Source organism: Rattus norvegicus, chromosome 5 (genome assembly GCF_036323735.1).
Source record: "Rattus norvegicus strain BN/NHsdMcwi chromosome 5, GRCr8, whole genome shotgun sequence".
Classification (NCBI taxonomy): Eukaryota; Metazoa; Chordata; class Mammalia; order Rodentia; family Muridae; genus Rattus; species Rattus norvegicus.
The window spans coordinates 29,115,083-29,138,316 of record NC_086023.1 but is presented as its reverse complement, the minus strand read 5'-3'; the positions used below and the strand labels follow the sequence as shown (position 1 = coordinate 29,138,316).

Here is a 23,234-nt window from a genome sequence, read left to right as displayed (position 1 = left end):
GTATTTCAAAACACTGTTTCCCACCATGTGTTCTTCAGCATTAAGTATAATATTTGTATAGTTTTGGTTGTTTGACCCATAATCTTATGTAGCCCGAGTTGGTGTCAAGTGTGTCATGGAGGGTGGCTGTGGGCTCCTCGCCTCTTGCCTCTGCCGTACAGATGCTGGGAATATAACTTGTAGCACCATGTCTGATTTCCAGGATTTTTAATCCGAAGGGAAACCTGACCATTAATGGATTACAAGAGACGTGTGTCCATGGTAATATATGAGACAACTGGAAAATTGAATACCCGTTAGTTTTTTTGGGGGGTGCTGGGAATTGAATTTGTGACCTCATGCATGCTTGACAAGTAAGGCACTATTTGCTGCATCCCCCAAGCCAACTAACCAACTGGCTATTTGATGATGAATTACTTTTTATTTTAGGGGGTGGGGTAGTGGTGGTAATGCTGGTGTTGTTGAAGCAGGATCTCACTGTGTGCACCAGGCTGTCCTCGAACTCACGGAGATCCTCATTCCTCTCCCTCCTGAGTACTAGGAAATGTAAATTATTTCCAGGTGATATTAATACTGTCGTTTTGTTAAGAATTTGCTTTTTGCACGTGTGGTGGTATACGTGTGTCACGCCAACACCTTGGAGGTTGAGACGGGGAGGCTGCCGGTTTGAGACCAGCCTGGACGGCATAGCAGAACCCTGTTTGAGAAAAGGAAACTAAATGTTTTTAGATGTAGTCTGAAGTCTGTAGTTTGAGAAGAGAAGAAAGAGGAGTGCTAATACGTTGAATAGTCAAAGGCTTGCGATGGGCGATGGGTGTGCGCTGCTCCCTTTTGTGTTGTTTAAGTCCATAGTAAACGGTCTTGGAATCTAAGAGGTCTTTGAACTGTGTGTTATTGTGACTCACAGTAGGAGTTTGTGTTCTGAGTGGCTCGTGCAACTGACCTGCAGACATGACCTGTGCTTCTCTCCAGCCTGTCTGTTCCGGTGTTGAACATGCTGCTGAACGAGCTGCTGTGCGTCAGTAAAGTCCCCCCTGGGACCAAGCACGTGGACGTGGACCTGGCTGCCCTTCCCCCAACCACTGCCATGGCTATCCTCCTCTACAACAGATGGTGAGCCGGCCAGCAAGTCCTTCCTTGCATGGTGCCCTTCAGACATTGTGCTTTTAAGGATCTCCTCTTGCTTCGGGGGTCTCTGGGCATCTTTGGGACTGTGAGTCTGAAAGTAGGGAAATTTTATTTATGACTGTGTAGATGAAAAGTACATTAGTGAAACTGTAGATGAAATCTCACAAGTTTTAAGTTATATTGATTATATTAAACTGGCCTTTTTATTAATTTTCTCTGTATCTTTTCTTTAGGGCAATTAGGACAATTGTTCAAAGTAGTTTTCCTGTCAAACAGGCTAAACCTGGACCTCCTCAACTAAATGTGTAAGTTGGCTAACAGAACCATCACTTGTGACATTTTTCATCATGATTTAAAATCATTTTATAGACTATAGAGGAAGTGGGACAGAGATAGGAGGACAGGGCCCTCAGGTGGGATTCATGGAGCTAGGGGAGTTGGAGGATAGAGTATGAAGACTTTTTCTGTATAATTAAATTGCCTTTAATGTGTGTTAATTAGTTTTGTACCTGGGGGAATTGTTTTAATATTCATAAGCGTTAATAGTGTGATGTTCGTTACAAAAGCATGATTAAATATGAATTTAAGTCCAGTCATGCATTCTAAGTGGCAGCTTCTCCCACTTGAGAGCAATACCACACTTCCTGCCTTGACAGGAGTGAGGTTTACTTACTTAGACTTACAGAGGACAGCTGATCGATGGCACAGGCTTTAAGGGTCAGCCACGCTCCTTACAGTTGGAGCAGGTCTCTGTTGGGGCAGATGGTTTACTTAATGAGCCAGGATGCCAAGGAATAGAGGATAAAGCAGGGCTCAGTAGTGTCCTCTGGGGGCACACCCAGTGCTGTACCCACAGTATGTCTCAGAAGACCTGTCTGGGGAGGAAACTGCCACTGTTCCTGGTAATGGCAACATTGTACTAGGGTACCAGTAGTGACAGTGACCCATTCTCTTGCTCTCTCGCTCCCTCGCTCCGTTTGTTTATTTTTATGCACATTAGTGTTCTCCCCCTGTGTAAAGGTGCCAGGTCCTCTGGAACTTCAGTTACAGACAGTTGTGAGCTGCAATGTGGGAATTGAACCTGGGCCCTCCGGAAGATCAGCCAGTGCTCTAACCAGTGAGCCATCTCTCTGCCCCATGACCCATTCTTTATGACTATTACTATTGAACTTGAACTCCAAGTCCCTCCTTACTGTTTCTGAGAGCTAGGATTAAAGATTTGTGCCATCATGCTCAGCTTCTCTGCCACCTTTTCTTTTCTTTTTTAAGATGTAATTTTATTTTATGCTGTTGAATGTTTTGTCTACATATATGTAATTGTATCATGTGCGTGCCTGATGCCTTAGGGCAGAAGGTCTGGATCCCCTGGAACTTAAATCACACTAGGCTTTGAGCCACTACATAGGTCTGGGAACTGAACCCTGGTCTTTTGGAAGAGCAGCAAGTGCACAAGTGCTTCTAACAGCTGAGCTCTCTCCTGCTCCCTCTGTGTTTCTTTACATAAATAAGCTTTTGTTGTCAATAACTTTATTACTCTTTTCGTTGGTTTATTTCCTTCCCTTTTTTGTTTTGTTTAAAAGACAGCGTCTGATTTAGTTCTAAGTGGCCTCTACACTCAGTTTTCTAACTTGATTAGTCTTGGAACTCCTGATTCTCCTGTCCTGCTGTTCTCCTATAATGGCTGATAGGTGGGATTCATGTGTAGTTCAGTTTACTCCTAAACTGAAAGTTTATGCAATGCACTTGAGAAGGTCCTGGTAAATTAATGATCATCATAATAATATGTGACTTATTTGTTTAAACCAGAAAAGAAACAGTGTTGACATACTTTTAAAAATTAACTTCACGCTGAGGATGATAGTCTTTAATTTATATTTTTACATTCGTGCCTTAAGGGTTATGTTTCAGTGATCTTCAGTCATTTCTTTTTTAGCATGAACCAGATGCAACAGGAAAAAGAACTGACAGAGAACATTTTGAAAGTGGTGAGTACGGACGGTGTAGTGTTAGGTCTTAGGGACAGGTTAGCATGTAGAGATCCTCTGAGGTTCGTGCTACAACGGGTGAAGTCAGGGGTGTGTGGGAAGTGTGTGTGCGGGGGTCTGTGGGTCTGGGGGTGTGGGTGTGTATGTGTTGCTTTTATGAGACAAGCTTATCATGTAGCCCTACTAATTGTTGTGGTTTTGTTTATTAAATATCTGTAGCTAAGAGAACAAGCTGCTGATTCTATTTTGGTCCTGGAAGCAGCCCTGAAATTAAACAAGGATCTGTATGTTCACACAATGAGAACTTTGGACTTACTGGCTGTGGAACCAGGCACTGTGAATGGGGAAACTGAGAATTCTACGGCTGGGTTGAAAATCAGAACTGAGGAGATGCAGTGCCAGGTAGTTCTAAGTTTGTTTCTGTGACTTAGGTTTGGGCATCTGTCTGTCTGTATGCATGTATGTATGTATTTATTATTTTTTTAAAGAAACATTTCTATTATAACAGAGGTTGGCCTGAAACTTGCTTTGTGAGCAGAATTTGCGTTAGCCCCTTAAGTGCTGGGCTTATCAACATGTAGCACTACATGCAATTTAGATTTTTTAAGATTTATTTTATGTAAATGAGAGTGTCTTCAGACACACCAGAAGAGGGCATCAGATCCCATTACAGATGGTTGTGAGCCACCATGTCGTTGCTGGGAATTAAACTCAGGACCTCTGGAAGACCGGTCATTGCTCTTAACACTGAGTTATCTCTCTAGCACCAGAATCTACTAGATTTTTATTGGCAGTTACATCTTAGAAGTTTTATAGGCTTTTACAGGAGATTTTTCTAGAGAAAATGAAAAGGTTTCATAAAGTTTGCTATTTTTGAAGTAGGTCTGAATTGATTTGTGTACATTCATATTAGGAATGTAATTAAATCCCCAAAGACAACAAAAACTAATATTGTGGTAGGCTGAAAAGGCAGGCTTCTGTAAAATAACTGACTTCTTAAGGATCTTGTCTCTTTCCTGACTTTGGGCCCCTCGTTCCTTTGACAGTTTTCAGTTTTATCCTGCAAGGAACTACATGCCTTTTATCCCAGCCCTGGGGAGGCAGAAGCAAAGAAAGCAAGGCCAGCCTGGTCTACAGAGGGAGCAGCAAGGCAGCCAGGGCTACTTAGAGATCCTGTCTCCAAAAAAAACCATTTCAATTGTCAGTTGTCATTTTATGTGTTCAAGCTTTCCTTTTCCTCACGAGATCTACTGATTAGGCTTTTTTTGTTGTTTTTGTTTTGTTTTTTTGTCAGCTTGTTAAAAGCTGGAGTCATCTGAGATGAGAGAAATGATCAAAGAAAACGAGTCCATCAGGCTCTCCTGTGGGCAAGCCTGTGGAGTCATTTTCTTGATTAATGATGGATGCCCATGCCCCCCTGTGTGTGGTGCTGGTGGTCCTCGGTTGTATGAGAAGGTGGATTGACAAGCCAGTAAGCAGCACATCTCCATAGCCTCTGCCTCAGGTCCTGCCTCCAGGTTCTTGCTTTAAGTTCTACCCTGAATTCCTTCAGTTATAGAATGTTACCTAAAAGTTGTAAGAAGGAAAAAATATTTTTTCCCCAAGTGGATTTTGGTCATAGTCTTTATTATAGCTGTAGAAATGAAACTAGGGCTGGAGGGGCTCAGCGGTTAAGAGCACTGACGGCTCCCAACCGTCTGCAATGCAATCCGATGCCCTCTTCTGGTGTGTCTGAAGACAGCTACAGTGTACTCACATACATAAAATAAATAATAATAATAATAATAATAACAACAATAACAATAATGAAAAGAAGTGAAACTAAGGACTGGAGATATGTTTAGCAGTGGGGGTGCTGACCCCTCTTCCAGTGGACCACAGTTCAATTCCCCGCCCCACATGGCAGCTCACAGCCGTCCGTAACTTGAGTTCCATTAGATCATAGCAACAGGCACGCAGGTGATGCACTTATCTGTGTGTGTAGGCAAAATGTCTATACACATAAGAGAGATCCTTAAAAAAAAAAAAAAAGCGTCGAATCAACCTAAGACTAGACTATAAGGTATATGAGGTCTGCACACAGCAGCAACCTCAGACTAGAGTGTAAGGTGTGTGAGGGCTGCACACACATGGCAGCTTGTTTTCTAGCACCAAGCCTTGAGGACAGCAAACATTTTAAATCATTTGCTCATTACCCTTTTGAGACTAAAATCCATGAGAAGGTGATGATGATTTTAGTTTTTTGAGACAGGGTTTCTCTGTGTAGCCCCGGCTGTCACGGATCTCTCTCTTTCTGTAGACCAGACCAGAACTCAGAGATCTGCCTGCCTCTGCCTTCTGAATGCTGAGAGTAAAGGTGTGCACCACCATGCATGGCTGGATCATAACTTTAAAGGCCACTCTTTTCTTTATTTGTAGAAATGGCATCTTTCCCCTATTTTTCAATCAGAAAAGAGGTGGAAATGAGACAGTGATTTATGAAGGCTGTCTTTTCAGTGTTGGGAATAGCTGAAGGTAATCATTTCTTCAAGACTCAGTGAGAGTTTACGGGAGGAGGATACTTAGGTTTTGCTATTTAAAAAAAATGAATCACTGATGATAGATTCTAAGACTGGACTCTGATGTGGCGTTCTTTGCTTTCTAATGTCACTTTTCTTCATGTTGGTATTCTAAGAGTGGCTTGCTGGATTGAATTAGACTTCTAAGGGCATCGATTTAAGAGAACATTCTTGGAGGCTGCTGATGTAAATGAGTGGGTAGAGTGCTTGCATGGGCAGAATCCTAGGTGTGAGCCCTTGCTAGCATCACATTAAAAAACTGTAATGGCAATAAACACTTGTCGTCCCAGTAACCAGATGTGGAAGCACAGCATCAGAACGTCATGGCCATCCTTGACTACATACGAATCTGAGAACGTGTCTCAGAGTAAGGCCAGGCAGAAAGAGAGGGAGGGAGGGAAGGGGGCAGTGAGGAGTAAGGGGCAGAGTTTCTGGAAAATACATGCATTCTACTGCCACAAAGCAGTCATTATAATTTTCTAGTCAATACATCTCTCAGTTCAGTTTGTTATGGTAGACAATAATCCTTGTCTGTTTGTGGAGCGCTTCCTACCTCTGTTCTCTCTGTGACAGGAGAAATCTTTACCTATGGAAACTGGTAGCAGGCAACTGAACGCTTGAGGTATTGCCCTTCTGGCTTTGTCTAGCTTGGAAGCTCGACTATTCCAAGAATATGTGCTGTGCTTAGTGTGGATGGAACCAGGAGCTTGTCAGTCAGGGAAGGGGACTGTAGACTCGCAGGCAGCAGCAGTGACAGCAGATGGTCTACCAGGGCAGTGTGCAGCGCTGGAGGCTGTGAGGACCGCACAGGAGTTAGCTGTGGCATCCAGTGTGGAGAGTGGCTTCAGTAGCACTGTCCCCAGAGCAGTTTGACTTGGCTTTTTTCCTGTTCTCTTGTTTTTCTGACCTAATTCTTTGGCCTTCCAAATAATGCTGTACATTACTTGAAATAATTTGTTAGTTTTTGTTTGTTTTGTTTTTTTTTCTGTTGCTTAGGCCCAATTCAGCATGTAATATTGTGCATTGGATTATGTATTTTTACTTGTCTTTTTTTTTTCTTTGTTATCCTGCTAGTAAACATAGGTTTGAGCCAGGCATGGTGGTGAGAGCCTTTAATTCTAGTACTCTTGTGGATCTCTGATTTTGAGTCCAACCTGATCTATGTAGGGAGTTCCAGAACAGCCAGAGAAAACTGTCTCAAAACAAACAAAATAAATGAATAAATAAATTTGAGTTTTATCAACTTTTGTTGTTTTTCTGAGGCAGTGTTTCTCCTGTGTAGCCTTGGCTGTCCTGGAACTCTTATACAGACCAGGCTAGTCCCTGCCTCCTTAACATTAGGATTAAAAGTGTGCACCACCACTGCCCAATGTATTGACTCTTAAGTACATAAAAATTCTGAAGCAAATTGGTGTTTGGTTTTCCAGGTGTGTTATGATTTGGGCGCAGCCTACTTCCAGCAGGGCTCCACAAATTCAGCTGCCTATGAGAGCGCTCGAGAGAAGTTTTTTAGAACTAAAGAACTAATTGCAGAGGTAAGCACGGTAATAAACGATATATAATATTTGTCCCTTACACATGAGTGTATGGGGGCCACACCACCACACTTGCTATCTTAGTTTCTTTTTCCCTTGCTGTGATAAAATATCTAACAGCAACTTAAGAGAAAAACGTTTATTTTGGGCCGTAGTTTGAGGCACCGAATGCTGGGCTATCAAGGCAGTAGGAATTTGAAAAGGCTCTCCTGTTGTAAATCTGTCTGAGATGTAGATCTAACATTGTGTAGGCGTGTGGGGGTTGTTACTCATCGTTACTGTCTTTCTTGTCATACCTCCTGAAGTGATGACTGCTTCATCAATCAATCAATAAAAGATAAAAAGTGAGCATCCAGACAAGTGTCAGTCAGTCAGTAAAAAGGAAAGGGCCAGATGATCGATAATCAGTTTCTGAATAAATAAATGAAAAGAAAAGGACCAGACAATTAATAGCTAAGTTCTGTGGATCATACTCAGTCTGTCTTGGCAGTTCATTGTTTTCAACCCTAAAAAATATTTTTTAGTTCAAGGGACATGCAGAATCAGATCACAGATTGTACTTGGTCAATGAATAATGTTCTGCTGATCTCTGCTCAGAATATTTAACCTAACAGCTATTTGCGGTTCCCCCAGTTTTGAAATTTTCTTTATTGTTTTCTTGTACTGTTAAAATGCACTAAGGAGAACTAATCTGCTGTGTATATTTCATTAACGGATAATGATATATAACTCTTACTTTGCAGATAGGTTCATTATCTCTTCATTGTACCATAGATGAGAAGCGGTTAGCTGGCTACTGTCAAGCGTGTGATGTTCTTGTACCTTCCTCTGATACTAACTCTCAGCAGGTGACTCCATACAGTCAAGTCCATATTTGTTTGCGGTCTGGCAGCTATCAGGTAAGAGATGAGTGTGACTGCACAGCAGTAGTTGACAAGTTTTAGAAACAAATCATGTCCAGATCCTGCTCCCACTGTTTGCCAAGTGTGCCTCGGAGCCGGTCACCTACACTGTCAGCCAGGCCTTCACGTAATGCTGTCCTTGCTATAATTACCTCGTTTTCAAGATTATAATGTGATGTGGTGAGACGTTAACATCAGTCCTGTGTGTTCATTGTTCCCGATACCTTTGGAAAGTAAAGCCTGTTCGTCTAATCACCCACAGGAAGCCTGAGACCGTGTCTGTCTTAGCGTCGCTTACATCCCATCTCAGAGAAGCCAAGAGCCAGCAGAGTGGCTTATGGCTGGGCTGCTCGGTGACAGACTCCCTTTGCCAGTGAGCCTGGGCACTGCCTCAGATCATAGGCACCGTCCTGTCTGGGCACTGTCCTCTTTCCCTGTTTGTCTGTGTTAGGGTGTCTCTGTTATGTACCTCTGGCTGTTCTGGAACTCAGAGTCAGAACTGCTGGGATTACAGGCATCTGGCTGCCACATCTGGCTGTCCTTTGCTTTTTTTTTTTTTTTTTTTTTTTTTGGTTCTTTTTTTCGGAGCTGGGGACCGAACCCAGGGCCTTGCGCTCCTAGGTAAGCGCTCTACCACTGAGCTAAATCCCCAGCCCCGCTTTTTTTTTTTAAAGATTTATTTACTTATTATGTATATAGTATTCTGCCTGCATATATGGCCAGAAGAGAGCACCAGATCTCATTACAGATAACCATGTGATAACCATTACAGATAATGTGAGCCACCATGTGTTTGCTGGGAATTGAACTCAGGACCTCTGGGGAAGAGTGGCCAGTGCTCTTAACCTCTGAGCCATCTCTCCAGCCCTATCCTTTGCTTTTTTAATGAAAATAACTAGCAGTGCGAGTGTTGGTGGTGAAGTCATTTTCAGAATTTTCTTCCCAACATTGCCTTTATGTTGTATGTCTAACTCAGAACAGGAAACATAAAACAGTCAAGCTTAACTTTCATCATTTGTTTTTATTTTATTTTTTAATTTAATTAGTTTATTTTACTTTATGTTCATGAATGTTTTAGCTATTGGATCCTCTGGAACTAGGGTTGTGAGCCACCATGTGAGTGATGGGTCTTGAACATGGGTCTTCTGTAAGAGCAACACGTGCTCTTAACCACTGAGCCCTCTCTCCTGCCCCTTATTTTTTTTATTAAAGTTTTGATGTCTTGAGGCAGGGCTTTCCTCTATGCCAGAATGACCTAGAACTGGTAACCCTTCCAAATGCTGAAATTTACTTTGTGTTTCCCCAATTCGGTATTTAATCCCAGATTCATAATTCATTATTTTTCTTCTAAAATTTCTTTTCTTTGACACAAAAAATACACAAAAAGAAATATTGTAAACTTTTTCCTTTTTCCCTTACCCTCTTTGTTGTTTTTGTTTTGTTTAAGATAGAGTTGCTCTGTGTAGCCTTGGCTGTCTGGAATGTGCTCTGTAGACCAGGCTGGCCTCAAACTCAGAGATCCCCTTGCCTCTGCCTCTGCCTCTGCCTCCAGAGTGCTGGGATTAAAGGTGTTCACCAACACTCCTGGCCCTCCCTCTCTCTCTCTTTTAATAATTTTTGTTTTGAGTAGGAAATTAAATTTTCTAGAAGTTGAATGATAGATACTAATGAGTTCAGTAAAGTTTAGACATCTTTCTTTTACATTTAGCAATACAGATTTATAGAGGGTCTGTCTATTAGAGCAGTGGTTCTCACTTTTGGGAGTTGAGTGACCCTGCTTATCAGATTTTTACATTATGATTCATAATGTTGACAAAATTACAGTTATAGTAGCAATGGGAACACTTATGTTTGGGGGTCACCACAATATTAGGAACCGTATTAAAAGGTCACAGTATTAGGAAGGTTGAGAACCACTGCATTAGAATAACATGGATTATAAGAAGGAAAAATTAGGTTAGCTAGTGGTGGCATGTACCTTTAATCCTAGCATTTGGGAAGCACAGTCAGTTGGATCTCTGAGTTCAAGGCCTGCCTGGTCTACAGAGTGAGTTCTGGGCCAGTCAGGGCTATATAATAACAGCCTTTCAAAAGCTGCTTGAAGGGCTTAGGCCTGTGCAAATAAGAGCTTTGGAATATCCCTTTTCCTCATGTTACTGTGAATGTAAATAGCCTCCATATAGTAGGCCAAGAACTTAGATATAATGAGGAGCTGAGAGGGGAGGAGCGGGTACTAGAGAGATGGTTCAGTGGTTGGTTAAGAGCATTCGCTGCTCTTCCACAGGTCTTGAATTCAAATTCCAGCAATTAAAATGGTGGCTCACAACCATCTATAAAGGATCTGATGCCCTCTTCTGGCACACAGGCATGCATATAGACAGAGCACTCATACATTTTAAAAAACAACATACATCAATAGCAAAAAGAAAAAAGCCGTTATGTTGATGCTCTGCAATGTATGGCAGTTGGCATATGTACAACTGTTTTGTCTCTCAGACATTGTATTTAGGTTTTTATCTGGATAGAACCCTTTACATGGACCCTGTAGTTTTTTGCTTCATGTTAGTCAAGCTATGATAATGAAGCAGACAGTGGCATCTCTCAGTCTCACAGCTGCCCAGTGCTGACCTGCTTCTGAGCATTCTCGCATTGCCCTGTTTTGTACGGAGGTGGAATTGTGTCTTTGTGATAGTGGCTGACTAACAGATAGTAGCAGAAATCCTCTTCCCACACTGTCCCTCCCTCTTTTGCATAGCTGGAGAAAGACTGTGAAAGGGTTCATACATAGTATGTAATATTTTCTGTAATTTACTAAATAGTGTATTTTAGATTATTTGAATTTATTGGAATTCTTAGTATGCTTTGCCCAGGAAATTAATTTTAATTATTTCAAGGTTTGTTTGTTTTTTAAGAAGTTTGCTTCATGAATAAAACCTTTAAAGGTTATTTGAAAGGTTTTTGTTGTTGTTGCTGTTGAATATTGATCGATTGATTGATTGCTCAGTTGATAGATTGAGATGGACTTTCGATATGCAGTCCAGGCTGATCTTCACTTTTCATCTTCTTGCCTTAACCTCCCACTTGCTACAGTTGGAGGTATATGATGCACTCTTAGCTACAGTCCAGTGTGCTTGTGTTTTGTTTCTGATTAGAAGCTAAGGCTTCAGTAGTTTCATTTTTTCCTGCTTCTCACTTGTGCTCCATGGTCTTCAACCTGGAGAAAGGGGAACTATTTCTGTTCTTAGTCTAATTTCAGAATTTTTTTTTTTAAGATTTTATTCATTATATGAGTACACTGTAGCTGTGTTCAGACACACCAGAAGAGGGCATCAGATCCCATTACAGATGGTTCTGAGCCACCATGCGGTTGCTGGGAATTGAACTCAGGACCTCTGGAAGAACAGTCGGAGCTCTTAACCACTGAGCCATCTCTCCAGCCCCCTGATTTCAGAATTTTTAAAGAGAATGCTTTTAATTTTTATAGCTCAACATGTGTCTTAGGATGGCTTTGAATTTCTCTTGCCTCTACTGCCTAATGCTGAGATGCAGGCCTGCACCCCTGCCCAGTCTAAGCACTGCTGACACTGAACCAGGGCTTGCTCACGCTACACACGCAGGCCTCTGCCAGCCGGGCTGCATTCTGACCCGTAGACTGTGTGTGGTAAAGAAACGGCCTTGGTTTTCTCACATGAATGCGATTTAATGTCTCTGTTCCAGGAGGTGGTGCAGATTTTCATCGAAGATAACGTAACTTTCACTTTACCTGTCCAGTTCCGGCAGTCAGTATTAAGGGAGCTCTTTCAGAAAGCTCAACAGGGGTAAGTTGAAACATTTGTTTGGGTTTTTGAATAACAGAACAAGTGTTTTGTGGATTATGAAATCACACAAGTTATCTGCAAATTATTAACATTAGTTTCTTTTTTTTTTTTTTTTTTTTTGGTTCTTTTTTTTTTTTCGGAGCTGGGGACCGAACCCAGGGCCTTGCGCTTCCTAGGCAAGCGCTCTACCACTGAGCTAAATCCCCAACCCTTAACATTAGTTTCAAATTTGATGATATAATGGACAAATAGTATTGTGGAGCCTTTTTCGAAAGATTTATTTATTCGTGTATTTTGTGTATGAGTGCTCTGTCTTCATACATCAGAAAAGGGACTCAGATCCCATTACAGATGCTTGTGAGCCACCATGTGGTTGGTTGCTGGGAGTTGAACTCAGGACCTCTCAAAGAGCGCTCACGTGCTCTTACCTGCTGAGCTAGCTTGTCTCTAGGCTCTGGGAAGACATTTTTAAGTGCTTGTTTTTATGTATCTGCGCGTTTCCTCCTTTGGTATCTGTACACCCTGTTGCATGCCTGGTGTCGTCAAGGTCAGAAGAGGGTGCTTGATCCTCTGGAACTGAAGTGACAAACACTGGAAGGCGACAGTGAACACACGGCCTCTGGAAGAGCAGCCAGTGCTGCTCTTAATCACTTCAGCCCAGTGGGGACATTTGAACGTCTTTCCCTTCGTTTCTTTTAAAACTGCTTGCAGTGAGAACATTATTTGGAGCACAGTTCTTACACCTACTTAATCTTTAGAGTTCTTTTTGTATTCTTTTTTGTACTTTTCTTTGAGTTGGTATATGGTATTTAGTAGTGTACTGAATGTCCTAAAATGTTACCTCAATCCTGCTCACATTTTATACTAAAAACATTCATGATTTTACTTTTGTGTTTTGTAGAAATGAAGCTCTAGATGAAATCTGTTTTAAAATTTGTTCCTGCAACACAGTACGAGATATACTGGAAGGCAGAACAATTAGTGTCCAGTTCAATCAACTGTTTCTCAGACCAAACAAAGAAAAAATAGATTTTCTCCTCGAGGTAAGGCATTTCCCCTGTGGTAATAGAACATCTGTGTTTCTTTTCTTTTTTTCTTTTTTTTTAATAATTCATTTGCTTATTTATTTATTATGTATACAGAGTTCTGCCTGTATGCCAGAAGGGGGCATCAGATCCCATTACAGATGGTTGTGCTCCACCATGTGGCTGCTGGGATTTGAACTAAGGACCTCTAGAAGAGCAGTCAGTGCTCCTAACCACTGAGCCGTCTCTCCAGCCCCCTGTGTTTCTTTTCTGTGCCCGAGAGTTGACAGTATTAACAAATTGAGCAGCAGCAGCTGCCTTTCCTCCTCTTCCTCTCCCTCCTCCTCCTCTCTGTCCTTCTCTTCTCCCTCAGCTTCTTGCTAGTCTTGTTGTTGGCCTGGACCTGCGGTGTATGAGGTAGACGCCTGCTGGCCTGTTGTGTTCCGTGTCCTCTTCAGACAGCCCTTTCCGCTTTGCTGCCTCATTTCTGTTGCAGCTTCCCTCCCATTCTCTTTGCTCTGTCACTGACTCCTCTGCTCTACTGCACTTAGGGCTGCACCCTCGTGTTCTGCTTTTTTTCCATCGATCAATCGATCGATTGATTGATTGATTGATTGATTTATGAAGATAGTCCAGGGCTCAGTGATTAAGAGCACTGACTGCTCTTACACAGGTCCTGAGTTCAATTCCTAGCAACATGGTGGCTCACAACCATCTGTAATGAGATCTGATGCCCTCTTCTGTTGTGCATGAAGAGAGCTACAGTGTACTCATAAAATAAATAAATAAATCTTTAGAAAAAAACCAAAAGCAATCCTGCTGTGTAGAGCAGGCTGGTCTCATCCAGAGATCCAGTTGTCTCTGCCTCCTAAGTGGTGAGACTAAGTCCTTATGCCAGGCGCTTGCCTGAGATCTATTTTCTGTGTGTGTTTATGTGTCTTCCTGAGTTTATGTGCTCTGTGTGTGTGTGGGCACTTCCGGAGGCCAGAAGCCATCGGATCCTCTAATTAGAGTTACAAGGAACGTATGCCATCTGTTTCAGGTGCTGGGAAATGAACCCAGATCTTCGTTCCTTCCGCAAGAGCAGTCAGTGCTCGTAACTGCTGAACTGTCTCTCAGTTCCCAAGTGGTTTCTTGTTTGTTTCTTTTGTTGTTTTGAGACCGAGTTAATCCATAGCCCTGGCTATGACCTGGCTGTCCTAAAACAATCTATGTAGCTAGGCTAGCCCTGATCCCACAGATGCCTGCCTCTGCCTGTCAAGTGCTAAGGTTAAAGGCATGGGCCCCTAACTCGGCTTCAGCCCCCAAGTCTTAACTTTTACAAATTAGAAATGTCTTATTACACTGATGTGTGTATTTGTTATTTATGTATACGTGTGTACACATGCAGTTACACACATGTAGAGGTCTGGGTATAACTTGTAGATGTTGGAACTTAAATATTATCGTGCTTTGCCAAGTTCCCTTACCTGTTGAGCCATCTCGCCAGACCTAAAAACTGAATAAAAGATTTACTTTTATTTATTTCAGTGTTTAAGTGAGCATACGTATATATGTATACCCACCTCTGTATGAGCTCAGAGGCCAGAAGAGGGTGTTAAGTGTCCTGTGTCACCTTCTACCTCATTTTTTGAATCAAGATCTTATTGCTGACCCTTGAGCTTGTGTTTTTTTTTTTTTTCAACTTTGCCTGGATCCTCTTCTCTTTGCTGTCTTGGAACAGGGTTCCGTGCATCTCCGGGCACGGGACCCTGAGCTTGTTCTGTGCGTGCTGGAGCCTGACTTCCAGTCCTTAGCATCCGCAGAGTTACTGCCGAGTGGTTTGTCAGCTGTCCTGTCTGAATTGTGTCGTTTTGAGATACAGGCTGACTGCTTCACCTAGACGGCAACAAACTGGTGTCTTCTTAACCCGGTCTGTCCAGTGCTGAAATGGCAGGCGTGTGCCACCCTTGCCTGGTTTTCCATGGTTTTTAGTATGGACCTGATGTATTGGTTACGGGCACGATGAACTTTGTACATTTCTTGTCTAGATCATTGCTGGTCCCTTAAGTTTTCCTTGCTGCACTGAAGTGTAGCTCACCTGTAGGATGCTTACCTAGCCTGCGCCAAAGCCTGGTTTCGTTCCCATCAACAGGTGACACTGGTTGTGGTAACCCAAGTCTGTAGAGAGTGAGAGGTACAAGGTCATTCTTAGCTACTTGACAAATTAGAGGCTGCTGGAATATGTGGGACCTGTCTCAAAAACAAAACAAACAAAACAAAACCCCGAAACAAACCCAACTGAAAAAGCATTATAGCTTTATCTCTCGGTGTAGTGATCTGTCACAGGGATTGGGACTGCTCTCCTTGTTGAGGGTGCTTAGCAGTATGCTTCTGTCTTATATGTTAGAAGAATTCTTGAAACTTAGTAGAAGGCAGATCCTGTCTCCTAAATAGGAACTTAAAGCACCAAGTTGTTATTAACTACATATGCCTGAGCTTATGAATATGGTTGGTCCACTTCCTTTCCTTAATGAATTCCTATCTTGGACTTTTGTCTTAAATTATTTAACCAAATTGGTGACTAGTAATTGAAACATAAAAGTTCAGTTGTTTGGAGCAGTGGAGACAGCTCAGTAGTTAAGATCATTGGCTGTTCTACAGAATCAGGTCAGCTCCCAGGACCCAACACTGGCTTAACCATCTTTAACTCCAGTTCCAGGGGATCTGTCCAGTACTGCCTTCCGGCCTCTGCAGACATCGGGCATGTCCAGGTGCACAAGTAGACACCCAGGCTGAATGAACATCCGACTCATTGAAAAAAACGTGCACACGCGCGAGTGTATACACACACACACACACACACACACACACACACACTGAGTTCTTTATTTAGAAATGTCAATATTTCAAGCTGAGATGCATATTCAAATGAAAATTATTCAAATTCCTAGGTATGTTCAAGATCAATAGACATAGAAAAAGCTTCAGATTCTTTAAAAGGAAACATGGCTGCTTTTCTAAAGTAAGTACCTCTTTGTTTTAAACTCAGAACTTAGTTTCATGCGAAAAATATTTTCTTTCTTTTTAGACATTTTATTTTTTTAAATGTTATGTTTATGTGTGTGTTGTTTCTGTCTCTTTATGAGCACATGCAAGAGTGTCTGTGTGGGGGTCAATGGACAAAGGGTTGTGTTCTTTCCTTATATCATGTGGGCTCTGGGAATTAAACTTAGCTCAGCAGATGTGTGTGTGTGTGTGTCTGTCTGTGTGTCTCTGTGTGTGTCTGTCTGTCTGTGTGTGTCTGTGTGTGCGTGTGTGTACATGCATGTACAGATACTCATGGAGGCTGGCAGAGGGTGTTGGATCCTCTGGAGATGGACTTACAGGTGACTGTGATCTGCCTGTCACGGGTGCTGGGACCTGAACTCAGGTCCTTTAAGAGAACAGCAAGTACTCAGAATCACCAATACTGTAGTCGCCTTCTAGACCTCTTTGTTTTTTAGTTTATTATACCACTGACATTGTAATTTAAGCAACAACAATTGTTAACTTTAAATGTGGCTTAGGACTAATAATTGGTCGAGTGTTTTTTCCAAGCAAAAATGTCCACTTTTGTTTCATAATGTTTCTTACTGTTCTAGGAATGTGTGTCTGGGGTTGGAAGATCTACAGTATGTCTTCATGATTTCTTCACATGAGCTTTTCATAACATTGTTGAAGGATGAAGAACGAAAGCTGCTTGTTGATCAAATGAGGAAGAGATCCCCAAGAGTAAATCTGTGCATTAAACCTGTGACTTCATTTTATGATATCCCAGGTTAGTCCTGTTCTGCTAGCTTATAGTTTGTCCCTCTTCAAGCTAATACTAAGATACTACCCAAGGCTTTTTGGTATTTTAGTTGGTATTTTGTGGATAATTAATAGAAATTTAATCTGTCTGCCATGGTTAGATTTCTGGGTGAGCAGCTCACAGTTCTCAGGTGAGCTAGAGGCTGACGGATATTTAGTCTTAATTTATAAAATGGTTTAGCTGGCGAATATAACATAGTGCTCCCATGTTCTTGAGGGTAAAAGTGTGAGTGGAGAGGAGATTGGTAAGGAATTGTTAGGACCAAAAGTAATTGTGCTGGTCAACTAATATGGCTGTGCTACTAATCACTGGCTAACCTTGAGAACATTGTCATTTTTGCCTTATTTGATGTTCCTCCCACTTTTGACCTTATCTATCTGAATCAAAATACAGTTCTATTATTATTAGTAAGATATGTTACTCTAGGGCTGGAGAGATGGCTCAGCGGTTAAGAGCACCCGACTGCTCTTCGAGAGGTCATGAGTTCAATTCCCAGCAACCACATGGTGGCTCACAACCATCTGTAATGAGATCTGATGCCCTCTTCTGGTGTGTCTGAAGACAGCGACAGTGTACTTATATACAATAAATGAATAAATAAATCTTTAAAAAGAAAAAGAAAAAGAAAAAAAAAGATATGTTAGCCTTAAAACCACAAGGTTGTGAATCTCTTGGCTTGGTCCTCAATGTCCTAATGTTCAGTATAAAGAACAATATTAACCCACAAAACTGCTAAGTATGTGTGTGTTGTCGAATGCTGATAACTGGAGCCAAAATTAGATTTTTAGTGGTCATGACTTAAGCAAGGTGTGATGAGGCTGGAGGATGGCAACTGTACCGTTTGTCCACAGTCATGTCATGACAACCCCTTCGTGATGGAACCTCCCTGGTATACCAGCAGGAGAGAACCAGCTCCTGCAGGCTGTCTGCCTTCCACATGTGGAGACGGACACACACACACACACACACACACACACACACACACACACACACACACACATTCTCCACATACTTTATTATTGCTTATAAAGATTTATTGCGTACATACTTTTATTAACATATGTTTAGAAGGGAGACTTGTTTATATCATTTTTTCCATATTCTTTCTTCAAATTCTTTTTGTGGACCAGTTTGACTGTTACATTTTTACTGTAGTGTGTGTGTGTGTGTGTGAGAGAGAGAGAGAGAGAGAGAGAGAGAAAGTGTGTGTGTGTGTGTTCACTTTACTAAGCGCACACATTGTGTGTAGGTTTTTCTGTGTGGAAATGAAGTTAGGATATAATTTGAGTTACATAAAACAATTCTATTTTCAAAACGTTTTCTACTTTTAACTTAAGCACTTCACATATGCTATTTCTCTTAGTTGTATCATACTTAAAATTTGACATTTAAGTTTGAGTTTAATCATTAGCTGAAATAGAGTTCTCTTCTTTAGCCTCAGCAAGTGTCAATATTGGCCAGTTGGAGCATCAGCTTATATTATCAGTGGATCCCTGGCGGATTAGACAGATTTTAATAGAATTACATGGTATGACCTCAGAGCGACAGTTTTGGACTGTGTCAAATAAGGTAAGAAACTGTTAAGAATATATTTCTTTGTATTATACTGTAATCTAAGAGAAACTGTAGTCTCTGCATTTTTTTTTTTTAAATAATGAGGACTCCATTAATAGTTTAGGACTGTCACATGACCACAATTGTACTTACACTGTTGACTGTGGAAGGAAAAAAGGAAAACACACAAAAAATATCCAGTAATGTGAACAGCGAGTTTGTGTTCCACTTACAGTCAGAACACGGCTGTAAATTTAGGTAAAATGTGTATTATTTGTCCTGTCTTTATTAACAGGGCTCAAGGCTTTGTTCTTTTTTTTTTTTTGTTTTGTTTTGTTTTTTTTTTTGTTTCTGGTTCTGAGAAATGAGCCCGAGGCTTCACTCACTCTGATCAAGTAATAGACCAGTGAGCTATACCTTCAACCCTATTAGTTTGTTTTTGCATATTCTTGCCTTTGAGAATTTCTTGCTTGTGTACAGTGTATTTTGGTCACATTTATTCCCACACTTCCTTAGCTCTTCTGAGATCTACCAAACCTTTTTCCCAACTTCAAGTCTTTTTTTTTTTTTTTTTTTTTTCCCCAAGACCTGGGGATGGAACCCAAGGCCTTGAGCTTGCTAGGCAAGCGCTCTACCGCTGAGCTAAATCCCCAACCCCCCAACTTCAAGTCTTTAATTTTATTTTTTCTTCCTGTAGCTTCTGGAACCAGTTAATACTGCCCATACTTACATGGATGTGGGACAGTCTGATGGAGAAACAGGCATGAGGAAAACATTCTTCTCACTCTAGTAGCTTTCAACCACCAATAGTTCCTCAGCTAGATGTGAGGGCTCTTGGCGTTCTTCCCAGTGCAGGAATAGTTCCTCAGCTCACCGCATGTTCTTCCTAGCCCAAGCTGAACTCGGATCTTGTTGAAGCATACTCTGCTCTCTGCCAGATAGAGCACTGCGCGCCTTTACTCTCAGCACTCAGGAGGCAGAGGCAGTGGAATTTCTTGAGTTCAAGGACAACCTGGTCTACAGAGCACATTCAGGTTACACTGTGAAATCCTGTCTGGGGACACCCCCTCCCACAGTTCTTTTTATTTAAGAAAGTTGTTGGTTTTTAAGATTTATTTTATGTATATGAGTACACTGTAGCTGTCTTCAGACACACCAGAAGAGGGCATCAGATCCTGTTACAGATGGCTGTGAGCCACCATGTGGGTGCTGGGAATTGAACTCAGGACTTCTGGAAGAGCAGTCAGTTGTTTTAACCATCTCTCCCCTTGTGTAGGAAACTTTTTTTAAAAAAGTCTTATAAAGAAGTCTCAGTAAGTTGATTTCAAAATGTAATCTTTAGATTTCAAGACAACATTAAAAAGTAAAACCTTGGCTATCCTAGAACGCACTCTGTAGACCAGGCTGACCTCAGACACACAGAGATCAGCCTGCCTTTGCCTCCCAAGTGCTAGGATTAAAGTCACAAGCCATCATTGTCCAATATAAAGATGACTTTTTAAAGTAGCAATTTAAGCTAAAAACAAAGATGCACACCTCTTATCCCAGCATTCAAGAAGCAGGGTTAGGAGGAGCCAGAGTTTGAGGCCAACCTGAGTTATATACTGAGCCCCTGTCTCAAAATATAGTAAAAATTAAAATATATATAAAACACTCTTATTAGTGAGTTGTCATTTATAGGACAAGAGGCAGTAACCATAGGAGAAACTTCAAATAATACAGCAGTGGGTCTTTTTTGTTTGTTTGTTTTGTTTTGTTTTTGAGACAGGATTTCTTCTGTGTAGCCGCTTGCTATCCTGGACCTTACTACATAGACCAGGCTGGCCTCGAACTCAGAGATCTGCCTGCCCCTGCTTCTTGAGTGCTGGGATTAAAGGCCTGTGCCGCTACCACCACCAGGCTGAGTCTTGCCTTTAACAGCTGAACCATCTTTCCAGCCTTTTTGCAATATTTCTGACTGTATTGTTTTCCCCTGGAGACGTTGTTCAGGAAAAGCCTGAAATTGATTTATATTTTATAAGGCTTAAATATACAAATGCAGTGACGTGGAAATTGTTCTAAATATTAAGAATTCTCCTGGTATTTATGGTATGTTTGTTGATGTTAATTTTAAGGGGAAAATATAATAATTAGGAGGCAAATTGGCACTGACTTCCATTTTCTATACTTAACGGCTGTGTAATTCAATTTGTCCCCTTCATATGCCTGCCTCAGTTTTGTCATTTGTAAAGTGAGGGCCAGTAGTACCTATCTTGTAGCATTGTTGTGAGAATTACCTGAGAGGTAGTTAAAGTTCTTCGTCTTGGGAGTGTTTGCCATCTTGGACGTGTTGTGCTGTCGAAGTGTCCTGGTGGCTTTGCGCATGCTTAGCATGTGCTGCACTGCTGTTGGTCCTTCGTCCTGACTGTGCGTCATCCTTTAGAAACTAGTCCTCTCTCTAGTGATCTCACTAGTAATGTTTACTTGCTTTAACATCTTACTGCTAGTTTCCTTCTGTTTGAAAACTGTGTGGTTTTTAATACATTTTGAAAAATGCAATCAAATCCTTAAGAAATTCTCACCTAGATTTGCCTTTCTCTGCACATGTGCTTATGAATTTATTTATTTATTTTTTAGTGGGAGGTACCTTCTGTATATAGTACTGTTATCCTAGGAATTAAGGACAATTTAACAAGAGATTTGGTTTACATTCTCATGGCCAAAGGTTTGCACTGCAGTACTGTCAAGGTGAGTGACATGGGAATGAAACATTTGCTCAGACCTTCTTCAGAGGCTGGGGAGACTGCTTAGTGGGTAAAGTGCTTGGTGCGTGGATGTGAGAACCTGAGTTCAAATCCCATAACTCATATAAAGTCAGACGTGGTAGCAGGAACCTGTAGAGACAAAAGAAGGCGAAGACCAGCCCTAAGTTTTCCACATACATAGCATGGCACGTCCACCACACCCACAAATGTACACACACATCATGCCTCTCTAATCAGAACAGAAAGCCCTGTTTGCTAATTGTGAAAAGGATTTTTAGTTTTGATTATGTATCTGTGTGTACGCATGTGTATGGACACTAGAGGCACCCTACATTTAGAGTTCCAGGAGGGAGCTACCAGATGTGATTGTTTTGACCTGAACTTGGGGGTCCTCTTTGAGAACCATAAAATGCTCTTATCTGCTAAGCCATCTCTCCTTCCCTTATTCCTGATTTTAATGTACTGGATGAGATCCTAGAGCAGAGCACTATCAGGTCCAAGAATGATATGATTCATATGGATACCACACAGATAGAGAACAGGAAGCAGTGGCAAGTCGGAAGGATGGCTCAGTGGTTAAAAGCCCTGGCTGCTCTTATTGAGAACCTAGGCTTGGTTTCTAGTGCCCAGTGGTGACTTACAAACATTCCAAATCCAGTTGTGTGCGGTCTAAGGCCTGTTTACAAAACAGTCATACACAAAAATGGTAAGTCTCTTGGAGGAAATGGTGCCTGTCTTTAATTCCAGCACTCAGAAAGCAGAGGCGGGTGGATCTCTGAGTTTGAGGCCAGCCTGGTCTACAGAGTGAGTTCAAGGGCAGCCAGGGCTACACAGAATTGTATTGAAAATACCCTCCAAAAACGTTCCTATGAAAAAAGTATTTGGAGTGAAGGATGGCCCATGCCTTTGATCCTAGCACATAGGAGGACAGGTCTATTGAGTTTGAAGCTATCCAGGTGCACATAGGAAGTTCTGGACAGCCATGGCTGCATCATGGGGTCCTGTAAGAAATAAACAAATAACTAAAAAGACTAACAGAACACTGGGGTGTAGCGTCTACTCCAGTTAAGATAACTTGATTGTGATTAGGGACGTCAGACTATTAGAATGAGAAGAAGATGGGAAGGGTAATAGCCGGGTGGGTAGTAGTTTGCAGCATGTGAGTAGGAAAGGATGTGGATTTGTTTGATACAGTAGCCAGTTATACAATGTAATAGAATGATAAGCAAAGAGTGGAAAGTGAAACCTATTTCAGGGTCAGATTCTGAGCATCTTGGATGGAGAATGGTTCTTGACATAATTTTATACTTGTGCAATACAAAGTCTTTGTTACTGTATAATTTCTGTCAAACTTGTTTAATAATTTATGCAGTTATAGGTTTGTTTTTTGTTTTTTTGTTTTTGTTTTTTTTTTTTTTTGGTTCTTTTTTTCGGAGCTGGGGACCGAACCCAGGGCCTTGCGCTTCCTAGGCAAGCGCTCTACCACTGAGCTAAATCCCCAACCCCTATAGGTGTTTATTTTAATACATCAACAGTAAAGAAAAGGATAATTTAGCCTCACTCCCCTAGATGCAGTGTTCCCTGTGAAGATACGTAGTACTTTGGTCCCAGAGCACTGACTCCGCCCTCCTCTCCCACAGGATTTTCCCCATTCGAAACAGCTGTTTACAGCCGGTTTGGAGTTGGTAACAGAGTTCTCACCGAAGCTCCGCCAGGTTATGTTGAATGAGATACTCCTCTTGGATATTCTCACCCATGAAGCTGGAGTGGGGCACTCAGGAGAGAGACCTCCTTCTGACCTCATCAGTAGGGTACGAGGATATTTGGAAATGAGGCTTCCTGGTAAGATTGGTTAACACATACAAATGCAAAATTCGATACTTAGTTGTGGGGTGTGTGTTGGGTAGGGGTCTGTTTACTTGACTTTACCGCTATAGGAAAATTTCTATTCTGGAACAATTTGGGTTTAGAAGTAAATTGAGAACATTGGTAACAGGAGAGACTTTCTTCCCTGGGGTTTCCAAAATAGCTATGCAAACTGGGTGATTTAAAATTTGAAATCAGTGTGATTCAGAACCATGCTCCTGAAACATGGGGGACAATTTATCTGCTTCCTCCTAGTCTCTAGTCGCTCCTGGCAATCTGGGGATTAC

The 23,234-nt window shown here is 41.6% G+C and overlaps 1 protein-coding gene across 3 annotated transcripts in view; it reads left to right on the top strand.

Annotated features, from left to right (window-relative positions):
- The window catches only part of Ints8 (integrator complex subunit 8), a 47,400-nt gene that overhangs the window by 3,558 nt on the left and 20,608 nt on the right, over positions 1-23,234 (top strand). For all 3 annotated transcript variants that reach the window (XR_010066348.1, XM_063287282.1, NM_001427841.1), the window contains exons 3-15: positions 973-1,113; positions 1,362-1,433; positions 3,062-3,113; positions 3,333-3,515; positions 7,099-7,206; positions 7,950-8,105; positions 11,826-11,926; positions 12,828-12,969; positions 15,885-15,955; positions 16,575-16,750; positions 18,219-18,352; positions 20,954-21,064; positions 22,722-22,923. Coding sequence is in view for 2 of the 3 variants with exons in the window: in XM_063287282.1 (XP_063143352.1) it covers positions 973-1,113; positions 1,362-1,433; positions 3,062-3,113; positions 3,333-3,515; positions 7,099-7,206; positions 7,950-8,105; positions 11,826-11,926; positions 12,828-12,969; positions 15,885-15,955; positions 16,575-16,750; positions 18,219-18,352; positions 20,954-21,064; positions 22,722-22,923 (1,649 nt within the window). In the remaining variant the exon portion in view is untranslated. The remainder of the gene's footprint in view (positions 1-972; positions 1,114-1,361; positions 1,434-3,061; positions 3,114-3,332; positions 3,516-7,098; positions 7,207-7,949; positions 8,106-11,825; positions 11,927-12,827; positions 12,970-15,884; positions 15,956-16,574; positions 16,751-18,218; positions 18,353-20,953; positions 21,065-22,721; positions 22,924-23,234) is intronic.